Below are 22,386 nucleotides of genomic sequence, written 5' to 3'. Positions count from 1 at the left end.
TCTGTTGACTGAATCCAATATTTCATGGTGTAACGCCTACCCACTAGAGAGACTAACTCTTTTTTTCACTTGTAAGTACGCATTTCTCTTCAATTTCTCTCTGTTGTTCATTTTCCAACAGTTTTATGGCTGCGCAAAGAACTTTATGATTTTTCCAATCATTTTCTTGGCATCTTTTACTGCACTATTTCACCGCATGGCAACCGGAACACAACTTTGCTTCAGATGGACAATTGTTATTTACACAGTAGTTGCAAAAAATGGGAGACGAGTTCGTTTTTCTGGAGACTAGAGGTCGCCTCAATTCTCTAGTCTCTTCTCGTTTGACGACTTCTTCATCTGACAGTGTCTTGATTGGTGATTCTCACCACCACATTTCCAACAGTGGGTACATTGCTCACTTCTCCCTTTCTTTTCACAACTGTCGCAGCCTTTTCCAACTTTGGTTACCACCAAAAGTGTTTCCACGATTTTGTCTCTCTTGGGGTTTATCCGTTCGGATTTTTGTGATGTCATATTTCATTCTCTGCATTTCCACCGTCATGAACCGGATTTGAACCCTTTCTTCTTTGCTTCTCCTACTTCCTTACATAGGCTAATATAATTGATTTTCTTATTGTCATCTGTTATTCCAGAGATACGACATTCTTTCCTGAAGGTGCTTGTTCCTGCTGATTGTAGTCCTAGCAACTTGACCAGGTCTGCCGTAGCTCCCTCCTCTTGCCTGGTCTTTTCAGGACTACCATCTTCCTCGTTGTCAAGTTCTTTCGAATCAGGAGTAACATCCCCTGCCACTAAAGCAGTGTCTAGTTTGAGGAGCTTCTTTAACCTTGGTTGTAAGTCAGCAGGAAGCAATGGTAGCAATCCCTGGAAAAGATTAACCTTTTGATCTACATCAGTAGTGTCATCCAAAAGTTGTTGCATATCTCTAAGAAGGGCACGTTTATCCCTTCCATCTACTGGGTCTACTTTCCATTCCGTGGCGATCACTTTCTTGGAGCTCATCTATGGAAGAAATCATTATAACCACGTCCTAGGTCCTAAATTCAGGCTTGTCAGTAGTAATCCTGTCAGCGAGATGTACCCCTCGATCAATCACAGCCAAAAATTAGCTTGCGCATAAGTCCAAACTAGAACGGCAACAGCAATTCAGACAAGAAACAGCGAGTCGGGTGTCAGGTGCAAGACCGCGGGAGAAAGCAAAAGCGCGTAGGAGAATACGAATGCCGTTCGTGTGACCAAGGACGAATGGCCTCGTGGTAGTCGCTTCCCAAAAATGCGTAGCTAGGCCCCAAGCCAAACAACAAACTCAAAGTACGTTTTCAGTCAGAAGTGCGGAAATAAATACACCTACTTCCTTTCAGTAGCATCAAATGTTTGTATTACTTCACTAAAACATTGATAGTTACTATCAAGTAGAGTTGAGCTTGATAACGGACGAATAATTCTCAATATTTAAGTTCAGTGTTTTGTCTTTTGTTATGTAAACAAAATCAATCAAAGGTGTCTACAGCTATCTGATTCTGTTGAAAACATTCTCTGATATAATGGTATCGGATATCGATATGTTTGGCCTTCATGTGCTTTACGGGGTTTTTCAATAACGCTAAGGCACCTTGGTTGTCATTTTTAATCACAGGCGGCTTGAGGTCAAAATTTGTTAAATCTATGATAAGTCGTGTTATGTAGGCGGTCTCCTGAGCTGTTACTGAGAGGGCCATAAATTCAGCTTCGCATGTTGAAAGTGCCACAGACGCCTGTTTTTTTCGACCTCCAACTGATAGGTGGCCCACTCGGATTGATGCTGATACAATAACCGGTAATACTTCTTTTGTTATCCAAAGAAAAAGCCCAATCAGCATCACAAAATGCATAGAAACGAAATTCTTCATGGTTTAGTTTACGAAAAGTGAATGTATAACTCACAGTATTCTTTATATATCGAAATACATGTTTTAACATAATCCAGTCTGAATTTTCAGGCTTTGACAAGTGTTGAGACAGCTTAGTTACAACATAACTCAAGGTCGAGAGCAAGTCATGGCATATACAATGCTTCCCACCATTTGACGATATAGTTTGGTTTCTTTATCGGTCTTCTCAGTATCACTGGTCTCATCTAATATATATGCGGCAGGGTTTTGTTCGCATGGGGTATTCCTCGGTTTACAATCATTGAGACTGAATCGGATAAGGACATCTTTAAGGTCACGGGACTGGGACATGGTGACGTAGTCAATCCCCCTCTCAAAATCAATTCCAAGAAACGATGAGAGTGTTCCAAGATCTTTCATATTAAATCGATTCTTCAACTGGATCTTGACAGTGTTGAGCAGTTCGTCCTTACTTGATGTAATAATAATGTCATCCACCCAAACAAGTAACACAATGGTACTTCTTCGTCAAAATTAAAGGTTTTCACTTTGCCGTAGGGCGCTATGTCTGCTGAAAATTTTCTATTGCACGGGACGCATCAGATTTCTGTTTTAAAAAATAAGTAAACATACATCCTGTGAAAACAAGAGCATATCTGAAGCCATTCAGTGACGCTGGTTCTATTGGTCCGGCTAGGTCGGTGTGTACAAGTTCGAAAGGAGTCGTGGCACGGATGTCTGGCTGAAGATTAAAAGTGTTGGTCTGCTTTGCTATTGTACATACCTCACAGTCAAATTTTTCTCGTTCACTGATGTGCATTCCTTGAACTACAGATTCTAATTTATCACATCATCAATATTACAGTGTCCTAATATTCTGTGCCATGTTCTCAAATCCTCTATGCGTTTTTGGCTCACATTATTCTTGTACAGATAGTATAGTCGTTGGCGTTGTTCGATTGGAAAGATTGTTCCATCTGGGGCAATGAGATTAGCATGATCATTGGAGAAGTTGACAACAACACCTTTACGGGTTGCGGCTTGAACAGAAAAAATATTTTGAGGGTAAGTTGGTACATACAGTGCGTTTTCAAGGTTAACTTTAACTAGTTCTCCACTTTATGTACGTAAGTATGTGACATACGTTCCTCTTTTCAATGCAACATTGTTTGATTTGCTCCCATCTGCCAATTCTATATAATGTTCAGCTGGTTTGAAGTTGTTATCAATTTCAATCATATTCTCTTTAGAATTTACTATATGGGTTGTTGCTCCACAGTCCACGAGTAGTGTCTCACTACCATTAATTTTCATACTGAAGTCATCATTAATCTTAAATGCAAAAAAATGACTCTGATTATTATCACTCATCGACTTGGCCTGGTCACGGTTTTGTTTTCGGCAGTTACGGTTCGAGTGCGATGAGGATCTACAAACGGTACATCATTGTCGCCGACATTCACTCGCTTTATGTCCAGCAACTCCACAACTGTAACAAATGAGTTGTTTAGATAAATATCATTTCGTGCTTTCATAATAGCTTCATTTTTATTAGCTTCTGGTTTTGTAGATCGGGCAGTTTCAGTTTCATCAAAATTTCTCAGAGCTTGCTTGAATTTGTGAAATGTGTCTACAGTTTCGGATTGTGTTATAATAGCAACAAAGGCTTTGTACTGATCGGGGAGTTCCTTGAGTACCATTGCAATTAACAAAGCATCACTGACATTCTCACCAGCTGTTTTCAATGTGGCTGCAGTTTTTTCTGCCCTCATCATATAATCAGTTACTGATTCATTGTCACTTTTCAACAATGTTGTAAGTTGGTTGAATAGGGTAATTATTCTCGGTTTGCTACTTCCTGAATAAAATTCCATCATCTTTTGCTTCACGAATGAATTCCCGTGTGACGTCATTTGTTTACATTTTTGAGGACGCGCAAGGAACTGGCAGAAATTATAACAAAATTAAGTTGAGCACGTTTAATGCGACATAGCCATGTGGAAGGGATCGGAATATTATGCCTCTATGCACGAGGATGATAGAAAACAATATGAAAAGAAATTAACTTTATCCGACGAGACAATATTGCCTGATCCTTATATACTGGAGAACTGGAGTAATAATGTTGCTTTGATGCCTGATTTAACTTGGGGTGATATGTACCAATATCTGATCAATACTCCAAATGAATTCTCACATGAAGCTATGAAAGCATACAGGTCGTTGGAAGCCTATAACTTTTATGTGAGTGGTCATGTACAGGACGTATTTTACCATGCAATCGACAATAATTGTGATTATTGTATTATTAAATCTGAGGTAGGTATTCTTTCTAAATACAGCTAGCTAGCCATATGAAACTAATAAATATTTTAAACATGTTTCTTTTCACTTTTAGGTATTGCCTAGTCAGAAACAAGGACAGAAACAACAATGCTACGAAGTATGGGCTGCAGTAAACAACTCTGGAGGGTGGATCTTTACTGTTAATTGCAAGTGTATGGCAGGGTAAGCATGGCAAACATTACTTCAGAAATACTGACAATTTATCTGCTTCTTCTACATCACATAAAACGTTTTACTGAAACATAACTTGACAATGATCAATTAATTATATTTTATAGATTAGGATCAGTATGCAGTCACGTGGCAGCTTTGTTATTTAGACTTCAAGCATGCACTCAGTTGGGATTAAATAAAGTTGCTTGCACTAGTACTCTATGCAGTTGGAAAAAATCAAGGAGACAAGCAATTCCTGCTCCATTGATAGCTTCGACGATCCTATGGCTGGTTCATCTGAATTCAAAAAGAGGAAAATGTTAGAATTAAAAAATATTAGCAAGGAATTAGCTATTTTAAAGGCTATAGATATACTTCCTGATGCTTATGACACAAGTGCAACTGATACTGCTGAGGAGGTGACGGTGAAAACGAAATTTGTAATCTGCCAGAACCCCTTACCACTCTTTATTTACCAGAAGCAATAAATTTCGATGATATTACTTTGGATGTTACAGGCAAAAAAAGATTTATTGATTATGAAACAACACAAAGTCAAAAAATGTCCGACAATTTAACCGAAGTTGCCAATATACAAAGTGATATACAAAGTTCTTCTTCTATAGTGAAACCACGATCAGCCATAACACAATCCCCATGCATAACTTTATTTAAAAATCCACTTTTATTTGTTATATCTTTGTCGGACACACGTCCACCCCAACCACGTGACAAAAAACTGACAGAACCTGACGGTGTTATACCAATAAGGTATTTTATTGTGTTTGTATGTTTATAGTTCGACCATGTTTGAGCACGTGTATTTAAACCAAATGGTCTTTCAATAAAAATTTCTGTGCAATCAATTATGACAGCACAGTTCAGGAACTTTTCATGAAAAGCTGCTGGTAAATTACTTCATACTATGTGCCTCTGAGGCCAAACAATTAAGAACTGTACATTTTCAGCAATGATTGGCAACCATGATCTATAAATCTTGGAAACTTTTTGAAAAGAAATGCCAAATCTGTGTGCTAGGTCCTTGTTAAGTAATCCAAGCCTTAACTCAACCAATATTATCAAGAGATGATCTTTCATAGAGATATCACAAACTTTCTCAACTTTATCTTGAAATAATAAAAAAAAACAATCAAAATCAGCAACATTCTCCAATCCTGTGTAAAATAGGAACATTTTATCGCTGCATTTAAGATTTTCATAGGACATTGTTGTGAGGGTCCTGTGCTAATTATTTTTTCATTAACTTTTATCAAAAGTTCTGTGTTTTTATTTTTGAGTCTGCAAATTTCCTCTTCCAGTGCTTTGATGTTATTTTCTGTTGTTGTTTGAGTTCCTAAAAACATAAAAATGTAATTGTTTAATATATTTTAGCATAAAATATAACATAAGCTACCTAGCTACATACTTTGTATTCTTAGTTACTTTCAAATAAATACACAGCTAAGACCAACAAGCTACCTTTATCCACAAATGACTTTGTAGCTCCATAATCTTCCTCCTCTTGCATGTCCAACGATTCACTATGCTGTAGTTTTATTGCCTTAAACTTTTGAGCACGTTGGTACCTATCAATACTTCCTTTTTCATGAAGGTCCTGGTTCACAGTCAGATACAGAAGGAGTATTGTACTTAAATAAGCTTGGTACATAGTCAGGATGACTTAAAGCGTTTGATTTAGCACCTACAAAAAAATGTTGTTATTAAATTTATAGCTAGCTAGCTGGTTGATGTAACCATAAAGTTCAGCTGAAATACCACTTCTAAAAATAAGTTATAGCTAGCTGCACAATTTACCACTTATAAAATGTTCACTACATATTCTTGAGTTGTCAATCTTTTCATCTTGCTAGTTCTTTCTTTTTATTGCATTCACCCACAGCTCCCTGCGACGTTTACTTTCAGGAGTACTTCCAAAGGGAATCCAGTAAAAACAAAGTTTTTTTTCTTTTCCTCGCATATTTGTACAATCTGCGGCACAGCATGAATCAGGCATCTTCAACAACTAACTCTGAAATAACTTTAAAACTGTTTTAAAATAAATCCTCTACTGAAATATCTGGCTACAGCACGGTCTAAACCCTTGTTGTTCTTCCATACGTTGTGGTTTCTTTCCTGCCATTTAGTGCGCATGCATACAATAATGTAAACACGGAATTCATCTATTGACAAAGAACGTTCATCTAAAAATTGTAAAGTTCAGCAAATGCAAGTTCTTTTTTATCTGGATCAATTTCGATACTACTAGTTCCAACTAAAGTGTCTTTAAATTCCTTGGTCCTTGACACTCATGTAACCATAGTCATAAGAAAAAGAGATAGTCTGGAAAAGAGAGCGCTATAACAATAGAAGCATTGTTTTGATCCTTTTGTGGCCGTAATTAAACTAGAACCCAGTTTTCTACAGGCACGGTAAATTAGAAATGGCGGTTTTTCTGGTTCAGATTACTCTTTTTTGTTGTAAACAAAGAATTTAATTTGATTTTTTTATTGATATGCCTGGAGATAATTGTTCAATATTTGGCTGTACAGTATCACGAAGAGCTAAGTACAATGGAATAGCTATTTTTAAAGTCCCGACTAGTGATAATACGTTCGATTCCCAGTGGAGGAAAAAATTGATAGCTATTGTCACCAAAGATCGTGTGGTTGATAAAGCACTTCGTGACAGAATAGCAAATAAAAGGATCTTCATTTGTCAACGGCACTATAATGAAAATCAATATTATCGTCATGAGAGCAGAGTTACATTGAATCCTGGTGAATTGCCTTGCCTCAATTTACCCATCAAAAGCATTCCTTCTTCTTCAACCATAACAAAACCAAGGGAATCATCACAGTCAACTTTATTAAAGAGAGCTCAACATCCACCTCCAGAAATTAAAGCACCTGAATATTTTGAATGTTATCAATCATTTTCTGAATTTTCTTCCTGTATTCAAAATCTCAGACTTGCCGAGTGGCAATATAATTATTCCGAGAACAGTGTTCAATTTTATTGCAATGATGATATTCATATGGTACCAAAGTATGAGATTTATGTTGATACAAGTCTTCAGTTTAATGTCCGTGTGCTACTATGGAGTCTTCCTAAACAACATCAAATTTATAATATCTATGACCACTCAGTTAAAAATATCACAATTTCTAATTTGATTAGATACATTTCGGGTTTCTTTGTTTGTCCTGGTTTGCCAAGATCATTTTCTGGTAGTTGCATTGAATATACTGCACCTAAAAAATTTAACCCAACAATAGACATATTACCAAATCCTCTTTCTCAAACAAAATGGCATCGACCACCTTCCTGCCAATTATTAATTAACACTGAAGACAAATGTGAACCGTGTTTGAAAGCTGAATCTAGGGAAAAACTTAGTCTTCAAAGAAAACAAGACAATTTATCCACACCGGCTCATGATAAAGCTCCTGTTTCCTTAACATCTCCTGATCGTATAAAATTGAAACTTCAAAGTTATAGAATTGAGAACAAACAGTTAAAAGCTGACAAATTAAAGATGATGGAAGAAATCGTACAAAAGGCAGTACCTGTTGATGATAGTTTGAGCAAAGATATGATGAATATCATGTCAAATGCAGATTACGAAAAGATGCCTGAATTTATGCAATTCTTTTGGAGTGAACAACAAAAATATCTTTCTTCATCAAAGACAGCTGTTAGATATCATCCTATGATTATCCGGTATTGTTTGGGTTTAGCTGCAAAATCGCCTTCGTTTTATGATGAAATGCGTTATGACGAGAAAACAAAAGCTGGTTTCGTTATTTTGCCCAGTCGTCGCCGATTAAGGGACTACAAAAACTATATACGACCACAACAAGGATTTAATAAAGATGTCATCTTAGAATTAAAAAAAATAGTGGAGAATTTTTCAAACATAGAACGATATGGTATTGTGTTAATGGATGAAATAAAAATACAAGAGAAATTAGTTTGGGATAAGCACACCGGTGACTTAATTGGATATGTGGACTTAGGTGATATGGAACTTAATTTGGCATCCCTTCAAAAATCTGATGACATTGCATCACACATGCTGGTCTTTTTAATTCGAAGTATTGTTAACCCCTTAAAATTCTCCCTTGCCAACTTTGCAACCACAAATGCTACGTCTGTTCAGTTATTTACATTATTTTGGAAAGCTGTTGGCATATTGGAGGATAATTGTGGAATTAAAGTGGTCGGTGTTACAAGTGATGGCGCTTCTCCAAACCGCAGTATGTATCGGATGCATTTTAATATGACAAGAGTGGAAGATGCTAATAGAGACGTTGATGTAACCTATCGTACACTTAATGTGATGGCAACTGAAAAGAGATATATTTACTTCATATCCGACCCACCACATCTGATTAAAACTGCCAGAAACTGCTTAGCTAATTCAATGGCTGGAAGGTGCACAAGAAGTATGTGGAACAATGGTAAATATCTGACATGGAATCACATATCAAAGCTTTTTTTTGATGATTTGGACTGTGGTCTCCACCTTGTTCCCAAAATCACAAATAACCATATTAAACTCACACCCTTTTCTGTGATGAATGTCCAACTAGCTGCACAGGTGTTAAGTGAATCAGTTTTTCATGCACTCCAAACATATGGACCACCAGAAGCAGAAGCTACTGCCACGTTTTGTATGATGATGGACAAGTTCTTTGATTGTTTGAACATCAGAAATACAAAAGAAGGCATCACTAAAGCAAAATCGTTTCTAAAACCATTCGAATCACAAGATGACGAGCGCTTTACATGGCTACTTGAAACATTTCTAAAATATTTTTCTGATTGGAAGGACTCAATTGCCACAAGACCTGGAAATTTCACTGATAATGCCAAATCTAACATGTTCATCTCATGGCAAACATATGAAGGTATTAAAATCACAACATATTCATCGATCGAGCTTATTAAATATCTATTGTCACATGGTGTAGCATATGTTCTTACAGAGCGCTTTTGCCAAGATCCACTGGAAAATTATTTCGGAAGACAACGATCAATGGGGCATAGAAAAGACAATCCTACTGTTAGAGATTTTGGATACAACGATAACACGATTCGTACACAAAAAATATTCAGACCAATAGCTGGTAATTGTATTGACAACGAAGCATTTGCCAAAATTGATGTTGAGTCTATGCCATGTCGTAAAAAAAAGAAATAATGAAGAAAATGATTGAGGCGCCAAGTCATCAACAAATCAAAGAAGAAGCAGCACACAAAAAACGGTTATTTTTATAGCCACACATCTTAAAAAACATTATTACTGGCTTCACCTTACTCTGTTTTTATGGTTCTGATGGTGAGTATGATTAGAAAATTCTGTGGGCCAGTATTCACAAATATAAGTTCCACATAAATTTTTGAGTCCCAATGGGCAAATATTTATCCAGCATTATTCTGAAGGTAGTATTTTGCAGCACACAATAAACTGAATGTGTATGAAATCATTTTCTGTAAGTTCCATACAAAAATACTTACTTTTAAAGGTTGAATATTTCCGTGTACTTCTCGTTCTTTCCAAAATAATGTTTTTTATAAGTTTGTAGCTATAAAAATAGCTGTTTTAACAAGTTTATAGTCTGTTGTTCAAGACTAATGTCCATGATCCAAAGTGCTTGATGCTTTTTTTACTTCAGTTCGCAAGGATCGTGATTTTTTAGCCTTTGATTTAACATTGTGCCGTTGACATTTATCCTTCACAAGTGAATATACACGAACACGAATATACAACATGATAAGATGTTCCAGTAAATTCAAAGCTATCTCTTTACTAACTTCTTCAGTTGAAGCATTTTTTAATTTGTTGTAATTGCATAAAATTCTTGCATTATTCATGAGATATGATACCATTTTTTTACTGTCAATAATTCTATGCGTGGTGCTAGACTCTTGGCGGAAATGGGATTCAACTATGGAAAAAATTTCAAAAACTTCTGATGTTACTGTCCATAAGCCGCCTCGGTCTTTAATGCGAACTAGTGTATTGATTTCGGTATCGTGTTCCTGGTCAGTTGATTTACCAGCAATAAGTAGATGTATGCTTTGCAGATTCAAGATACTACGACTTTGTTTCGATCTACGTATACGTCTGTAAAGTGTTCCAAAAACATATCCTGCAAGATATTTAATAATTTGCTTTTCCTTTGGTGAAAAATTTGTACCTGGAGATACATTTGCAATATCACCATTAACAACTGAACCTGTTAGGTGGGCAAGTACATAGTTCGCTAACTCAAATCCTAGGATAACTGATGCTCTTTTTGATAAGTTTTTGAAAACAATATTCTCGGAAACACATTTGTAAAAAGAGGCATAAAATTTTTCGCTATTGTTTTTAAAACTGGCTACAACATTGGACAGGGTATATTAATGACCCTCTTCCAATCTGATCTAGACTGTGTTAGATCTAAACTCAACTTCTTCTCTATCAAGTCTGTCCTTATAACCTCCTGCCAAGTCTTTCTCGGTCTGCCTCTGGGCTTTGCCCCAGGAACTATCAAGTCTCTACACTTTCTTACCCAATTATCCTCCTCCATTCTTTCCAAGTGCCCCAGCCAATTCAATCTTCTTATCTGGATAACATCTTTAATTCTACAGAGACTTAGCCTGCTTCTTAGCTCATCTGAACTCTTTCTGTCTCTCAGACTGGCATTACACATCCACCTAACCATTCTCATATCATTCCTTTCTAAACGGTCAAGATCTTCCTGCTTCACTGCCCATGTCTCACTACCGTACAACATAACACTTCTTACACAGGCCTCATACAACCTACCTTTTACCTCAATTGACAGGACTCTGTTAGTCAACAAAGGAAGTAACTCTCTGAACTTTTGAACATATCACCTAAGTAACAGAAGTTCTCAACTATCTCTAACGAGCCACTGTTGCACATCATTGAAGCTGGAAATACTTCAGTCTCTATAATCTCACCTTTGCAACGCTTGCATACAAACAGAATGCCAGCTCTAACCTTCCACCAATACTACTGCACTTCTTATGTACCCAATGCTTGCAAGTCTGACAAAAAATTGAGTTACTACCAACCCCTTTCCTGCAAACTCCACAAGGCCACTTTCCAACTACAAGGTCACACTTGGCTGCAATGCTACTAATCATGACTTTAGACTTTGCTGTGTTCACCCTTAGCCCTCTTCTAGTCCTTTCTTCCACTTTTCAAACTTTTTAACTAATTCTTCCATCGACTCTGCTATGAGAACCAAATTATCTGCATACAATAACTCCCATGGACAACCTGTTCTGAACTCCATCGACAGCGCAAGACTAGAACAAACAACAAAAGACTAAGTACAGAACCCTGATGTACACCAACATTTACACTAAATTCATCACTAAGTGAATCGTTAATCCTGACACGACTTTAAGCATTGCTGTACATAGACTGTACTATCGTAACTAGCCACTCATCCACACCTATTTTTCTCATAGCCCACCAAATAACTTTACGTGACACTCTATCAAAAGCTTTCTCTAAATCTACAAAGGCAAAATAGAGATTCTTTCTCTTTCCTAAGTACTTTTCTTGAAGCTGTCTGAGTAAAAATATTGCATCTGTAGTGCCACGCCATAGAACAAAACCAAATTGCATCTTATCTATATCAATTCTTTCTCTAAGTAACTTATCAATCACTCTTTCAATAACTTTCATTACTTGATCAACCAACCTTGGTTGCTCCGGCCACCCCAATAATTTCATCATTTTTTTTTTTTTTTTTTTTTTTTTTTTTTTTTTTTTTTTAATAAACCAATTAATAATATATTAACATAAACCAACCTAGAATTTACAATATAAAACACAAATGACTAAAGACATTATACATGGAAAGATAACACTTTGAACATTGAAAGGGTGACATTACGATACGAAACGACATATAACTAATATTGATTTAACAGTACATTTAGATGCAATCGTAAATTGAAGCTCTATTCGCCAACGCAAAGTCATTGAGATTAATATCCCTATCTAGCGTCGATCTAGAACCCCGAACACATCGAATTGTCGACCGTAGCAACGAGAAACATATCTTTTTTCGTATGACATTCGTCGCTAAAGATACCGGAATGGACCGTTTTTCAGCAATCATATCGACTAAGCGTTTAAAAAAGGCTTTGCACTCATCGCCCATCGCACCATTTGTCGCGAATACAAGAGGTGTAAAGGAACCATTTTCCACTTGAAGTACGCGCTCGTTATACTGCTTCTTCTTTTCCGTTTCGTTTTTCTGGAAGGTTCTGCTTATTTCCATATTCCTGTACCTCTGAGCGTAGGCATTGAATACCCTTATGTCTAAAAATACTCTTTGGTCAGGAATCCAGAAACTGCGTGCACTCACATCCAGTCTTGATTCATTTCCGTCGTTTGCCATGCGTTGTTGGAATCTTTCGCCATTGATTTCAAGAAGACTCGGCTCTACTCTTACATCTTTACATACTTCCTTGAGAAGGTCTGCAGTTATGTTGCGAATCTCGTTGTGTCGAAGTGTGACTAGTCCACCCTTTTTACATGACAATGCATGGCTTAAATCAAACCGAACACCACATATGCAGTTGGAGGGCAATCGTTCCAGTTGCCAGTTGTATCGAATCTTGATTGCATCCCAGAACTGTTGCTTTGTCAAATCGTACCCCCACTCTATAAGTGGAAGCGTTGTCAACCAATTTGAGACTCCCGTTCGCATATTAGATTCATTGATTCGTTTCTCCTCGTCTGTCATCTCAGCTCGCAATGCTTCAAGATCTTGTTGATAGCGTCTGCGTCGTTCTGATTGAATTTGTTGTTTGGACTTGTCACCTTCTTCATTGTTCACCATGAGAATTTGACTTCTCAGCGAGGCTGTCATGTTTCTCGAGTTCTCATACTCGATCGTTGCATTTTTACAAAACACATCTATTCCCAATCCACCAAGCCTCGGAGGGAGTGCTAAAAGTTTCCTTTCGTTATCGTTAACGATGTGACCACCAGTTACCGCAGGGATAAACTTGTGTCGAATAACTTCATCGAGAGGTGTCAGGAACTCTTCTATGCCAAAGATCGTTCTTAGAAAGTATGTAAATTTGTTCTTGTAGCCATCTACAAAGCACATGTATGCAGCTTGAGGTTGCGTTACTGCTATGTCTGACAGTAGATTGATCTCCCTGACCCATTTGGTCACCATCGCTTTTACATACGTCTCTTTGTATTCAACGCTTCCTATTACAGCACCCAGGTGTCTTTCACCCTCAACAGTAATTTGAATGCATGTACCTTCGAACTGCTTTCTGGCTTGTTCAAGTTTACTTGATTTCACGATCAGCCAAGATTTTACTGGTTGTGGGAAGTATCCAAAACTGGGACCGATTCGCGTCAGATTGTCCCACCATTTTCGTATTGACTCAAGATTGCCAGATGCGGTGAGGTCATCAGCAAAAGCCACTGTCTTGTTATGATCTGTACCAATGAGATACACCAGAGAATCGAGAAGGGGTGTAATTCCTATTGCATATATCGCCATACCAACAGGGTCGCCTTGTGTTGTACCTTCTTTAGATAGCAATTCAGCACCTCCAATGACGAAGAGTCGTGCTGGTCGCGTATAGCAATTTTTTACAAAAGTCGATATTTCAGGACAGATAATTCCGATGTTGTGTAGTAATACCGATCTATTCAAGCTGTTAAAAGCATTCGCTGCATCTACAAGTAAAACTGCATCTGAGTTATCATCTTCAAACATCACTTTCATTGCGTGGATTGCTGCTTCACTGCCTGCTTTTTGTCCACACATTTGAGATTTAGATGATGCAGCAACGACATCTTGTTTAACAACACTCATAACAATTTTCCCCGCAATTCGCCTCAAAACTTCTCCAACTCCAATTGGCCTTAGACCTGGGTTTTTGTCTAATGGTACAAGTCTTGATGCTAACAAAGCTTCCAATGTACCATCATCAAATTCTTCAATACACATCTTCTTGACTACATTTGCAAATGCAGTTCGAAGATCTTTTCCACCTTCACCATACATTTTGGATGTGAGGATCTTTCTCCAGCCATCGGCGTCTATACCAGAGGGTCCTGCACCACCTTTCGTCAATAGTGCAGCTTTTAAAACCATGGCTTCATCTATCACGTCATAGATAATCGGCTCGACTGTTTTCGTTGGTCCTTGCATTATCGCGTCTTCGTCAGCCTCTTTTGCTTCGGGATGTTTCATCCGTAGCAGATCGATAGTCTGATTTTTTAATGGCAATACCCCACCTGTCATGTTGTTCGTTATCAGTTTAATCGCTCCATTAACGTTACCTTTCTGCATTAAATCTTTAAACCTCCGAGATATAGTGTTGATGTCCCTTTTTGTGTTTTTGCTTGACATTCTTGACTGTATAGCCGCTGCCTCAGCAAGTAGCTTTAGAAAGTCTCCATTTCGCCAGTATACTAACCTCCGCTCAAGAGCATTGACGTGATCACGACTTTTTGAGGTCTTTGTTGGTTTTTGTAACAGCAATGCTGGCATAACGTGTATAGCTGTCATTACACATTCTTTTAGTGGACTATTCTCACACCAGGAGTTTAACAATCGGTTGATTTCACGAATGAACGATTTACCGACCGCACCGTTTGGCAACATGAACAAGTTGCGTCTCCAATACACGATTTTCTCATAACACGTTTTAAGGTTTTCTTTAGCAATGCTTCCTCTCACATCTCCCCAATAGAATTTTTCAGTAATCTCGAAATTGTTTCGCTGGTCTGCCACTGCTAACGAGTTGTTTGGAGCTTGTGGTGGAGGTTGACTAACTTCGTCTTCATTCACCTCGTTTGATTTACAGAAACGTAGATGTTGCAGGACCCCACGGGCAGACTTGCATCTTTTTCCACACCTTTCGCAGTATGATAGCGCCTGATCTTCGTTTTCATGACTTTCGTTTTCATCCACATCATTAATATTCCGATTTTCGTTACGTTCATTCTCACTAATTCTTATTTCTGCCATGATTGTTTGCTGAAAACTGACCAAATCCAATTACTTCTATCGTCACATGCAATTTTTCGCAAGATAAATGATAATCAGGATCAGGTTCAGAAATCCTTCATGGTTTTTAAGTTTTACAAATTTTCCGTTACAGAAAAGCGTCCGCCATCTTCGGAAGACCAAATTTGTCTCAATTTGTCTCGGCGCAATAATTTCATCATTGCGCCGTAAAACAAAACAAACGTAAATAAACGGCCCGGGTACCCAGACTATCTCTTTTTCTTATGACTATGATGTAACCTAAAATCTTTGTTTCCCATATCTCAAATTTTCGTTCATCCCCATCAAAAATCAAGTTCTTCCACTGGTTTCTTGGTGGACTGGGCCCATAACCTGTGACCATTTCAGCAATGACTTGGGGGTAATAAAATAAACAAATACGAAAATGGTTTTTCTTCTATATAAAATCAACAAACACGTGTTTCTTCTTTTACACTTTTAACTCTACCATCTTTAGTCCTAATGCCGTTCTAGTTAAACGGCGCCGAAAGTCTAGCAAATAAAAACAAATATGGCGGCAATCTAACATTGGTAGCTATAAAGTTTTGTTTTATCTTCGTTTTTTGAAAATACAGTCGTTTACTCGTTAAAATCCCACATCTGCTCTCTCGCTGGACACACATACTCACCTATTTTACAAAAACAAAAACAAATATGGTAGACCAAGATACCACAATGGCGCACATCGACAACGCCAACAGGAGACAGGATCAGACAGATATACACCTGTCACATGAACATATCTAAAATGTACCAGCTTTTCAAGCTAGAAAACTCTACTAGCAATGTGGAAGAACATTATTATCGTAAGATTTTCAACGAAAATTTTAATCTAGGGTTCCATCAACCTAAGAAGGATCAATGCGATGTTTGTGTGGAATATCGAAATGCTGTTAAGATAAGATAAGATAAGATAATTTTATTAATCAAAAATAGCTGTACAGTTCAAATAATTAAATAAATTTTAATATAAAGAGAAAAAACAAACAAACTATTTTTGAAGGGAGACCTTACCTAATAGCAGAAGCTAAGACGAGGATAAGGCCACCCTTGGACGAGTACAATAGACGGCACAGGACACACAAGACGGCACGAACATATATAATCACCAGATAAATGAACCGTGTGAGAACAAAGGGAAAATTTGTTACAAATTAATAAGAGGCAATAAAATACTTCTTTAGATCACTTTTCAGACCAAAGTAATCTATGGAAACAAATTTTTTAGTCATTGATGTCTGTATCTTATTCCAGGATTTAATGGTGCTCAATCTAATAGAATTTTTACCAAAACAAACGGTATTGACAGTAGGAAGATTGATCAAGCCAGCCTTTTCTGCGCAAGTGCTCTGGGCATGGTTGAAGTCAACCGCAAAAGTATTCTGGATAGTAGCAGGCATTTTATCATGAAAAAGCTTATGCAAAAACAGAATGTTCTGACACTGGACAATATCATTGAATTTGAGGATTTCCAAGTTGCCATAGATGATACTAGATGATGCTCTTCGAGATTCAAAAGTCATTAGTCTGATAGCAAAATTTTGTAAAACAGCAATACGATTAACATCAAGACTCTTTGGTTGACCCCAAATTTGATTACAATATTGCAGGTGGGAATGAAAAATGGCATAGTAGACTAGGATAAGGACATTTTGAGACACAAAATGACGAAGTTTAGCTAAAGCTCCATTAGCCCTCTTGAGCTTGGCAACAGTATTATTGATCTGAGTCTTCCAGCTTAAATCAGAATCTAATATATAGAACACCAAGATATTTAATAGAATCACTAGGCATAAGCCTTTTACCATTGATGAGAAGCCTAAAATCATAATTCAGAGGTTTATGTGCATGTTTAAATATAATGTATTCTGTCTTGCTAGCATTAAGAGAAATCTTATTAGCATTCAGCCAATGACAGAGAAGCTTGAGGTCTAAATTCATTTGTTTGGCCAGTTGTTTCAAAGAGTCACTGAAATGCAGGAGGTTTGTATCATCAGCAAAGTGGTGTACCATAGAATAGTTAATTGCACAATTCAAGTCGTTTATATAAATTAAAAATAAAAGTGGTCCTAAAACAGAGCCTTGAGGGACACCATGTCTGGTAAGATTATTTGCTGATCTAGCTCCATTTAAAGACACAAATTGTTGACAACCTATTAAGTAGGACCTAAATAAAGAGAGAGCATTACCTCAAATTCCATAATGATGAAGCTTTGTAAGCAGAATTTCATGATCAACAGTATCAAAAGCCTTCTGGAGATCAATAAACACTCCACATGCATAATTTCCTTTATCAAGAGCATCCATAATTTTTTGAGAGATATTCATTAGTGATTGACAGGTTGAGTAATTTTTTCTGAAACCAAATTGTTGCTTATACAGGACATTGTTAGCTTCAAGAAACCCATACACCCGTTTATATATAAGTTTTTCAAATATCTTATCAATGTTTGTAAGTAAGGATATAGGTCGATAATTTGTAAGTTCCAATTTGGATCCTTTTTTATGAATAGGGATAACCCTGGCAGTTTTTAAATTAGAAGGAAAAATGCCTGAAGTAAAAGACAAATTTATAAGTTTAGAGAGTGGAACGAATAATTCAGTTTTAACAGTAGAAAAAATTTGGGCAGGAATGCTAAATGGCCCAGAAGATTTACCAAGGTCCAAGGAAGAAATACAATGGAGAACTTCAATATCATCAGTTGGTAAAAGAAACATTGAATTAGGAACAGAATCTTTTAAGAAGGAAGAGAAATGTTTTGATGTAAATGGGATGCCCATTCTTATATTGTCAGCAATTGATGAAAAATAATTATTAAAAGAGCTAGCAATTGTCACTGGATCAGTGACAAGTAAGTTATCAATGTTCATACAGGTTGGAGAAGCAGAAGCAGAAGAACGAACAGAAATTATATTTTTAACACCTTTCCAAATGTTGCCAATATTTTTTTGGTTATCACTAAAATATTTATTGAAAAAATTACTCTTGCTCAATCTACACAGAGTTACAATTTTATTGCGGTACTTTTTGAAACCTCTAACAAGAGAGACTTAAAATATGGATCTTTTTCTCTTAAAAAACGTTTATGAAGAAGGTCTCTTTTAGTAATAGAGGTAAGGATACCATTAGTAATCCAAGGATTGGATTTTTTTCTAGTTTTTATATTACAAGTCGTTTTTAATGGAGCGTATTTATCCAAAAGACTGTTGAAACTGTTATAAAAATTATCAAACGATACATTGGGATCATCTGTGCTTGGTTGAAGTATAGCATCCCAATCCGTATATTGTAGTTCAGTGCTAAAGGCATCATGACTGAATTTTTTCCAGTCACGAGCATAAATATCATTAGATACATCTTTTTTCATAGACTTTAAATCAGTTTTAGTTAAAGCATAAGCCATTTCAATGTAAGTTAAAGAAATAAAAAATGACACTTCTGTTATATTAGCAAAGGCTGTCTTCGAGCTTTCTAGTGCATGAGTACACTTGGATAAACACGGATGAAAACACGTCCAATCACTTCGGAGGTGAGTAAGTAAGTGATACAAATGCTTCGTTGAGTGGAAATTCTCAGGTTCCCTTAAACTCAGGGACCTAGAAATAGTGTGAGTTTTTTTATCTGTCCGTCTGTATCTGTTAACAAGACCTTATTGCAAGAGAAGTATGATATGCACCTGAAAAATAAAAATGACTAGGCAATTTAAAAATGACTAGGCAATTTAAAAACAATATCAAAGAAGAATCCTCTAAGGATGAAAGTATATACGTAGCTGCGTTCGTTCTTCAAAATTCTATTTTTTTTATAAACGTAAACTTTCCGTTTATAATCTAACGGTTACAAACTTGGTGACGCAAACAACTTTTTGTTTTGTGTGGAACCAGAGCATTGCAAAGCGTGGCTCCAATGAAATTTCAAGTTGCCTGAAATTGTTTATTGAAGAATTACCAGACATTGTAAAAACACTCTATCTTTTTGCTGACAATTGCACTGGCCAAAATAAAAACCGTTTTATAGTTCAAATGCTATCCATCTCAGCAAACAAAAAAGGTATTGTCATCAACCTTGTGCACTTATAGAAAGGCCACACACAAATGTTAATGATACGGTCCATTCCGTTATTGAGCGTGCAAAGAAAGGAGTTAACATCCATCACCCTACACAATGGATCACGCTGATTGAGAAAGCTGCGAGGAAAAATCCATATAAAGTAATTTCAATGGATTCAAACAACTTCTACAACTTCAAAACTGATTTAGATGGTTCTTTTTCCCTATTAATAAAGGATCAATCTCCTGACAAAAAGGTCAGACAAATAAAAATTGCACCTTCCACTGACTTCAAGATCTCAATTGTCGTTCGATATAGTGTAACTGCTACTTTCACAAACGTTGTGGTTAGTACAAAACCCAAACAAACAAGGAAGAGTGGCCCAAAAGATTTTAAATTGCCAACACTATACAAAGAAGAACTACCTCTGTTGAATACATTGCAAAAGGTAAGCTTAATTCATTTTTATTCAAATCGCTTCATGTGACGTTATCCTGGTAAAGCATAACGTTTGTAAGTATACAAGACTTAGACTCTGTCATTTTGTCTAAATAATTAGCCTAAAATGTTTTACAAGTTTTTATGAATCCAGAGAGTAACCATGTAGATTGTTTCATAGGCATGGAATTAACACATTAGCTTTGAGCATAATTTAGCCCTTTGCTTATAGAAAAACATGTGCTGTAATATCAAAGTCACAATTTTTTTCAGGATTTGCTTGCATTATGCTCTAATAATGCAATTCTTTCACAATTTCACGAATATTACCAAGGTTTGACAAGTACAGGAGAAGTTGAAAATTCAGATGATAAATGAATGATGATGGATGATAGATGATGGAGAATGGTGGGCCTTTATTGGCTATTTACTACACATAGCCTTTGGTGTGCTGTTCAATTTAACAGACTTTCTACAGTATTTCAGTATTTTGATTAGACATTTCATTGGCTCTTGTTTAGTTTTTAGACTAAATCTTTAAACTTTGGAGTTGTTATCATAGATTTAATCACCTTTATTTAGTTCTGTTCAAATTTTTCAAAGAGGACTGAATTTTGACCTAAAATTCTAAAAAACGGGAAGGTCTTAGATGACAGTCACTAGTTTTCAACCTTCCCAGCATGTAATTATTTGCAAAACTTTATTTAACCCCATTTCTCGCTTATTCCATAGAGAATTTACAAAATAGTTTCAAGAGTTCCTTTAGTAGTATCGCCCATTAGCACTATATTCCATTAGTTAACAATTAATTTCACTTAGGCTACTATTAATATATATTTTAACATATTTTTTCATTCCTTATTTTTAAAACAGTTTTTATTTTCATGGTCATTTTTATTCTTTATATTTTCTGTTTTGATCAAGTTATATACTTTTTATTATTCAGTTTTTGCAATAGTTCCAAGTATTTCAGTAGTTTGATTCATTGTTTTTGTTAAGTTTAAACTAAATATTTGCACTTCAGAGTTACCAAAGATTTATGACTTTTATTTAGTTCTGTTCAAATTCTCTAACAGGGGACAGGGACGGCTCTATGGTCAACTGACCATATTGAGCACTGTTAGCTGATTCTGAACACTCTTATTATATAGGAGTTTTCTGTATATGCCCTGTATAATTTCATTATGTATCAATTCAAAATAGTTTTTAAGGGGTCTTAAGTACTATTTTCAATAATCAGCTCTCCTTTTGGGCTGTACTTCCTGATTTCAATTTTCTATTTCTGATGATTTTTTTTAATACTCACAACGAAGAGTCTACTGCTGTGAAGTAATTTTTTTTTTTAAATTTACCTTTACAGAAAAGCTACTCATAACTCAAGACTTGCCGAGACTGCTCTAAAAGTATCTTTATCAGTAGATTCAATAAAATATATTTTCATTTAGTTTCTTTTTCAATTTTGGTTAACATTACATTACGTTACAATATTGCCTCAAGTTGCCTCAGAGTAGCCTCTAGGGTGCAGTAACTTGCATTGCCTGGCTAAATGTCAATACGATCCAGTCTCAAAAACACTGGTAATACTAGTTACATATCGCTCACTGTCAAGGCTATGTTATAAAACTCTAAGCATGCTTGATTAAGTGACTAATGACATAAAGACACATAACAACTAATTTATTAAACTTCTATTATTTATTTCTTCAACACTGTTTCAGTCTTGTTGATAGCTGATATTATTCTTGTTGATTAATATCTACTAGTCTAATAATTCCTGTATAATAAATATTAATAGCAAAATTCAAGAGATATTTAAAATATTTAGCTCATACTTCAAATAAAATGTACTTCTACCAGCACTTTTATCAGTCTCATTCAGTTACTCTATTCTAGTTCTCTTCAGGGCTTTAGGAAAAGCATGGAGTTAGGCCTTTTTTATGTTTAATAACTTTTGACATTTTTTGTACTCAGAATGTGTTTGGACTGCTTTTAGAAATGTTTTGGACTTAGGCCTTTTTCAAAAAATTGAATTTTGAAGGCATGGACATAGGCCCCTTTAGTGAAAATATCCATATGGTGCTAAGTCCTTTTAATTTAAAATTAGTAAGCATTAAAGAAGCCTAAGTCCTTTTTGTTGTTTTTACTTTGTAGCATATGATTTATTTACTTTGCCATTAACAGCTTTTGATCCAAGAAACAAAATCATAATCATGGCTTTCAGAAAAGTTTTACTTCCATACCTATAAATATTAAAAATGACTTCAGAATCAAGTAAAAACTTGAATCCCATTTTTCTCAAAATCAAGAAAATGGACTTGGCCTCTTTAGATTTAAGGCTCTCAGGACTTAGGCCCCTTTAGAACTAAGGTAGCGAATTAGAAGATATGGTGTGTGACATATTAGCCTCACAAAATGGGTCATCTTTTCAAAGTTATCCTGTGTTCCTAAC

The 22,386-nt window shown here is 36.1% G+C and overlaps 3 protein-coding genes across 3 annotated transcripts in view; all 3 read right to left on the bottom strand.

Moving 5' to 3' along the window:
• The window catches only part of LOC130648315 (hydroxymethylglutaryl-CoA lyase, mitochondrial-like), a 91,526-nt gene extending 72,449 nt beyond the window's left edge, over nucleotides 1-19,077 (bottom strand). Inside the window, exon 1 of the mRNA XM_057454356.1 lies at nucleotides 19,033-19,077. The gene's annotated coding sequence lies outside the window, so the exon portion shown is untranslated. The remainder of the gene's footprint in view (nucleotides 1-19,032) is intronic.
• On the bottom strand, nucleotides 4,929-6,513 carry LOC130648274 (uncharacterized). Its single transcript, XM_057454314.1, has 6 exons — nucleotides 6,443-6,513; nucleotides 6,291-6,387; nucleotides 5,853-5,988; nucleotides 5,566-5,727; nucleotides 5,334-5,500; nucleotides 4,929-5,261 (listed from the first exon to the last, which is right to left on the bottom strand). The coding sequence occupies exons 1-6, from the start codon at nucleotides 6,511-6,513 to the stop codon at nucleotides 4,929-4,931; spliced, it is 966 nt and encodes a 321-aa protein (XP_057310297.1).
• Nucleotides 16,603-19,602, bottom strand: LOC130648273 (uncharacterized). Its single transcript, XM_057454313.1, has 7 exons — nucleotides 19,542-19,602; nucleotides 19,295-19,372; nucleotides 18,474-19,097; nucleotides 18,106-18,372; nucleotides 17,718-18,000; nucleotides 17,254-17,615; nucleotides 16,603-17,198 (listed from the first exon to the last, which is right to left on the bottom strand). The coding sequence occupies exons 1-7, from the start codon at nucleotides 19,600-19,602 to the stop codon at nucleotides 16,603-16,605; spliced, it is 2,271 nt and encodes a 756-aa protein (XP_057310296.1).
• Nucleotides 19,603-22,386: the final 2,784 nt, after the last annotated feature.

This window comes from Hydractinia symbiolongicarpus, chromosome 6 (assembly GCF_029227915.1).
Source record: "Hydractinia symbiolongicarpus strain clone_291-10 chromosome 6, HSymV2.1, whole genome shotgun sequence".
NCBI classification, from domain to species: Eukaryota; Metazoa; Cnidaria; class Hydrozoa; order Anthoathecata; family Hydractiniidae; genus Hydractinia; species Hydractinia symbiolongicarpus.
Note: the sequence above shows the minus strand (reverse complement) of the source record. Positions and strands in the feature narration are given on the sequence as shown.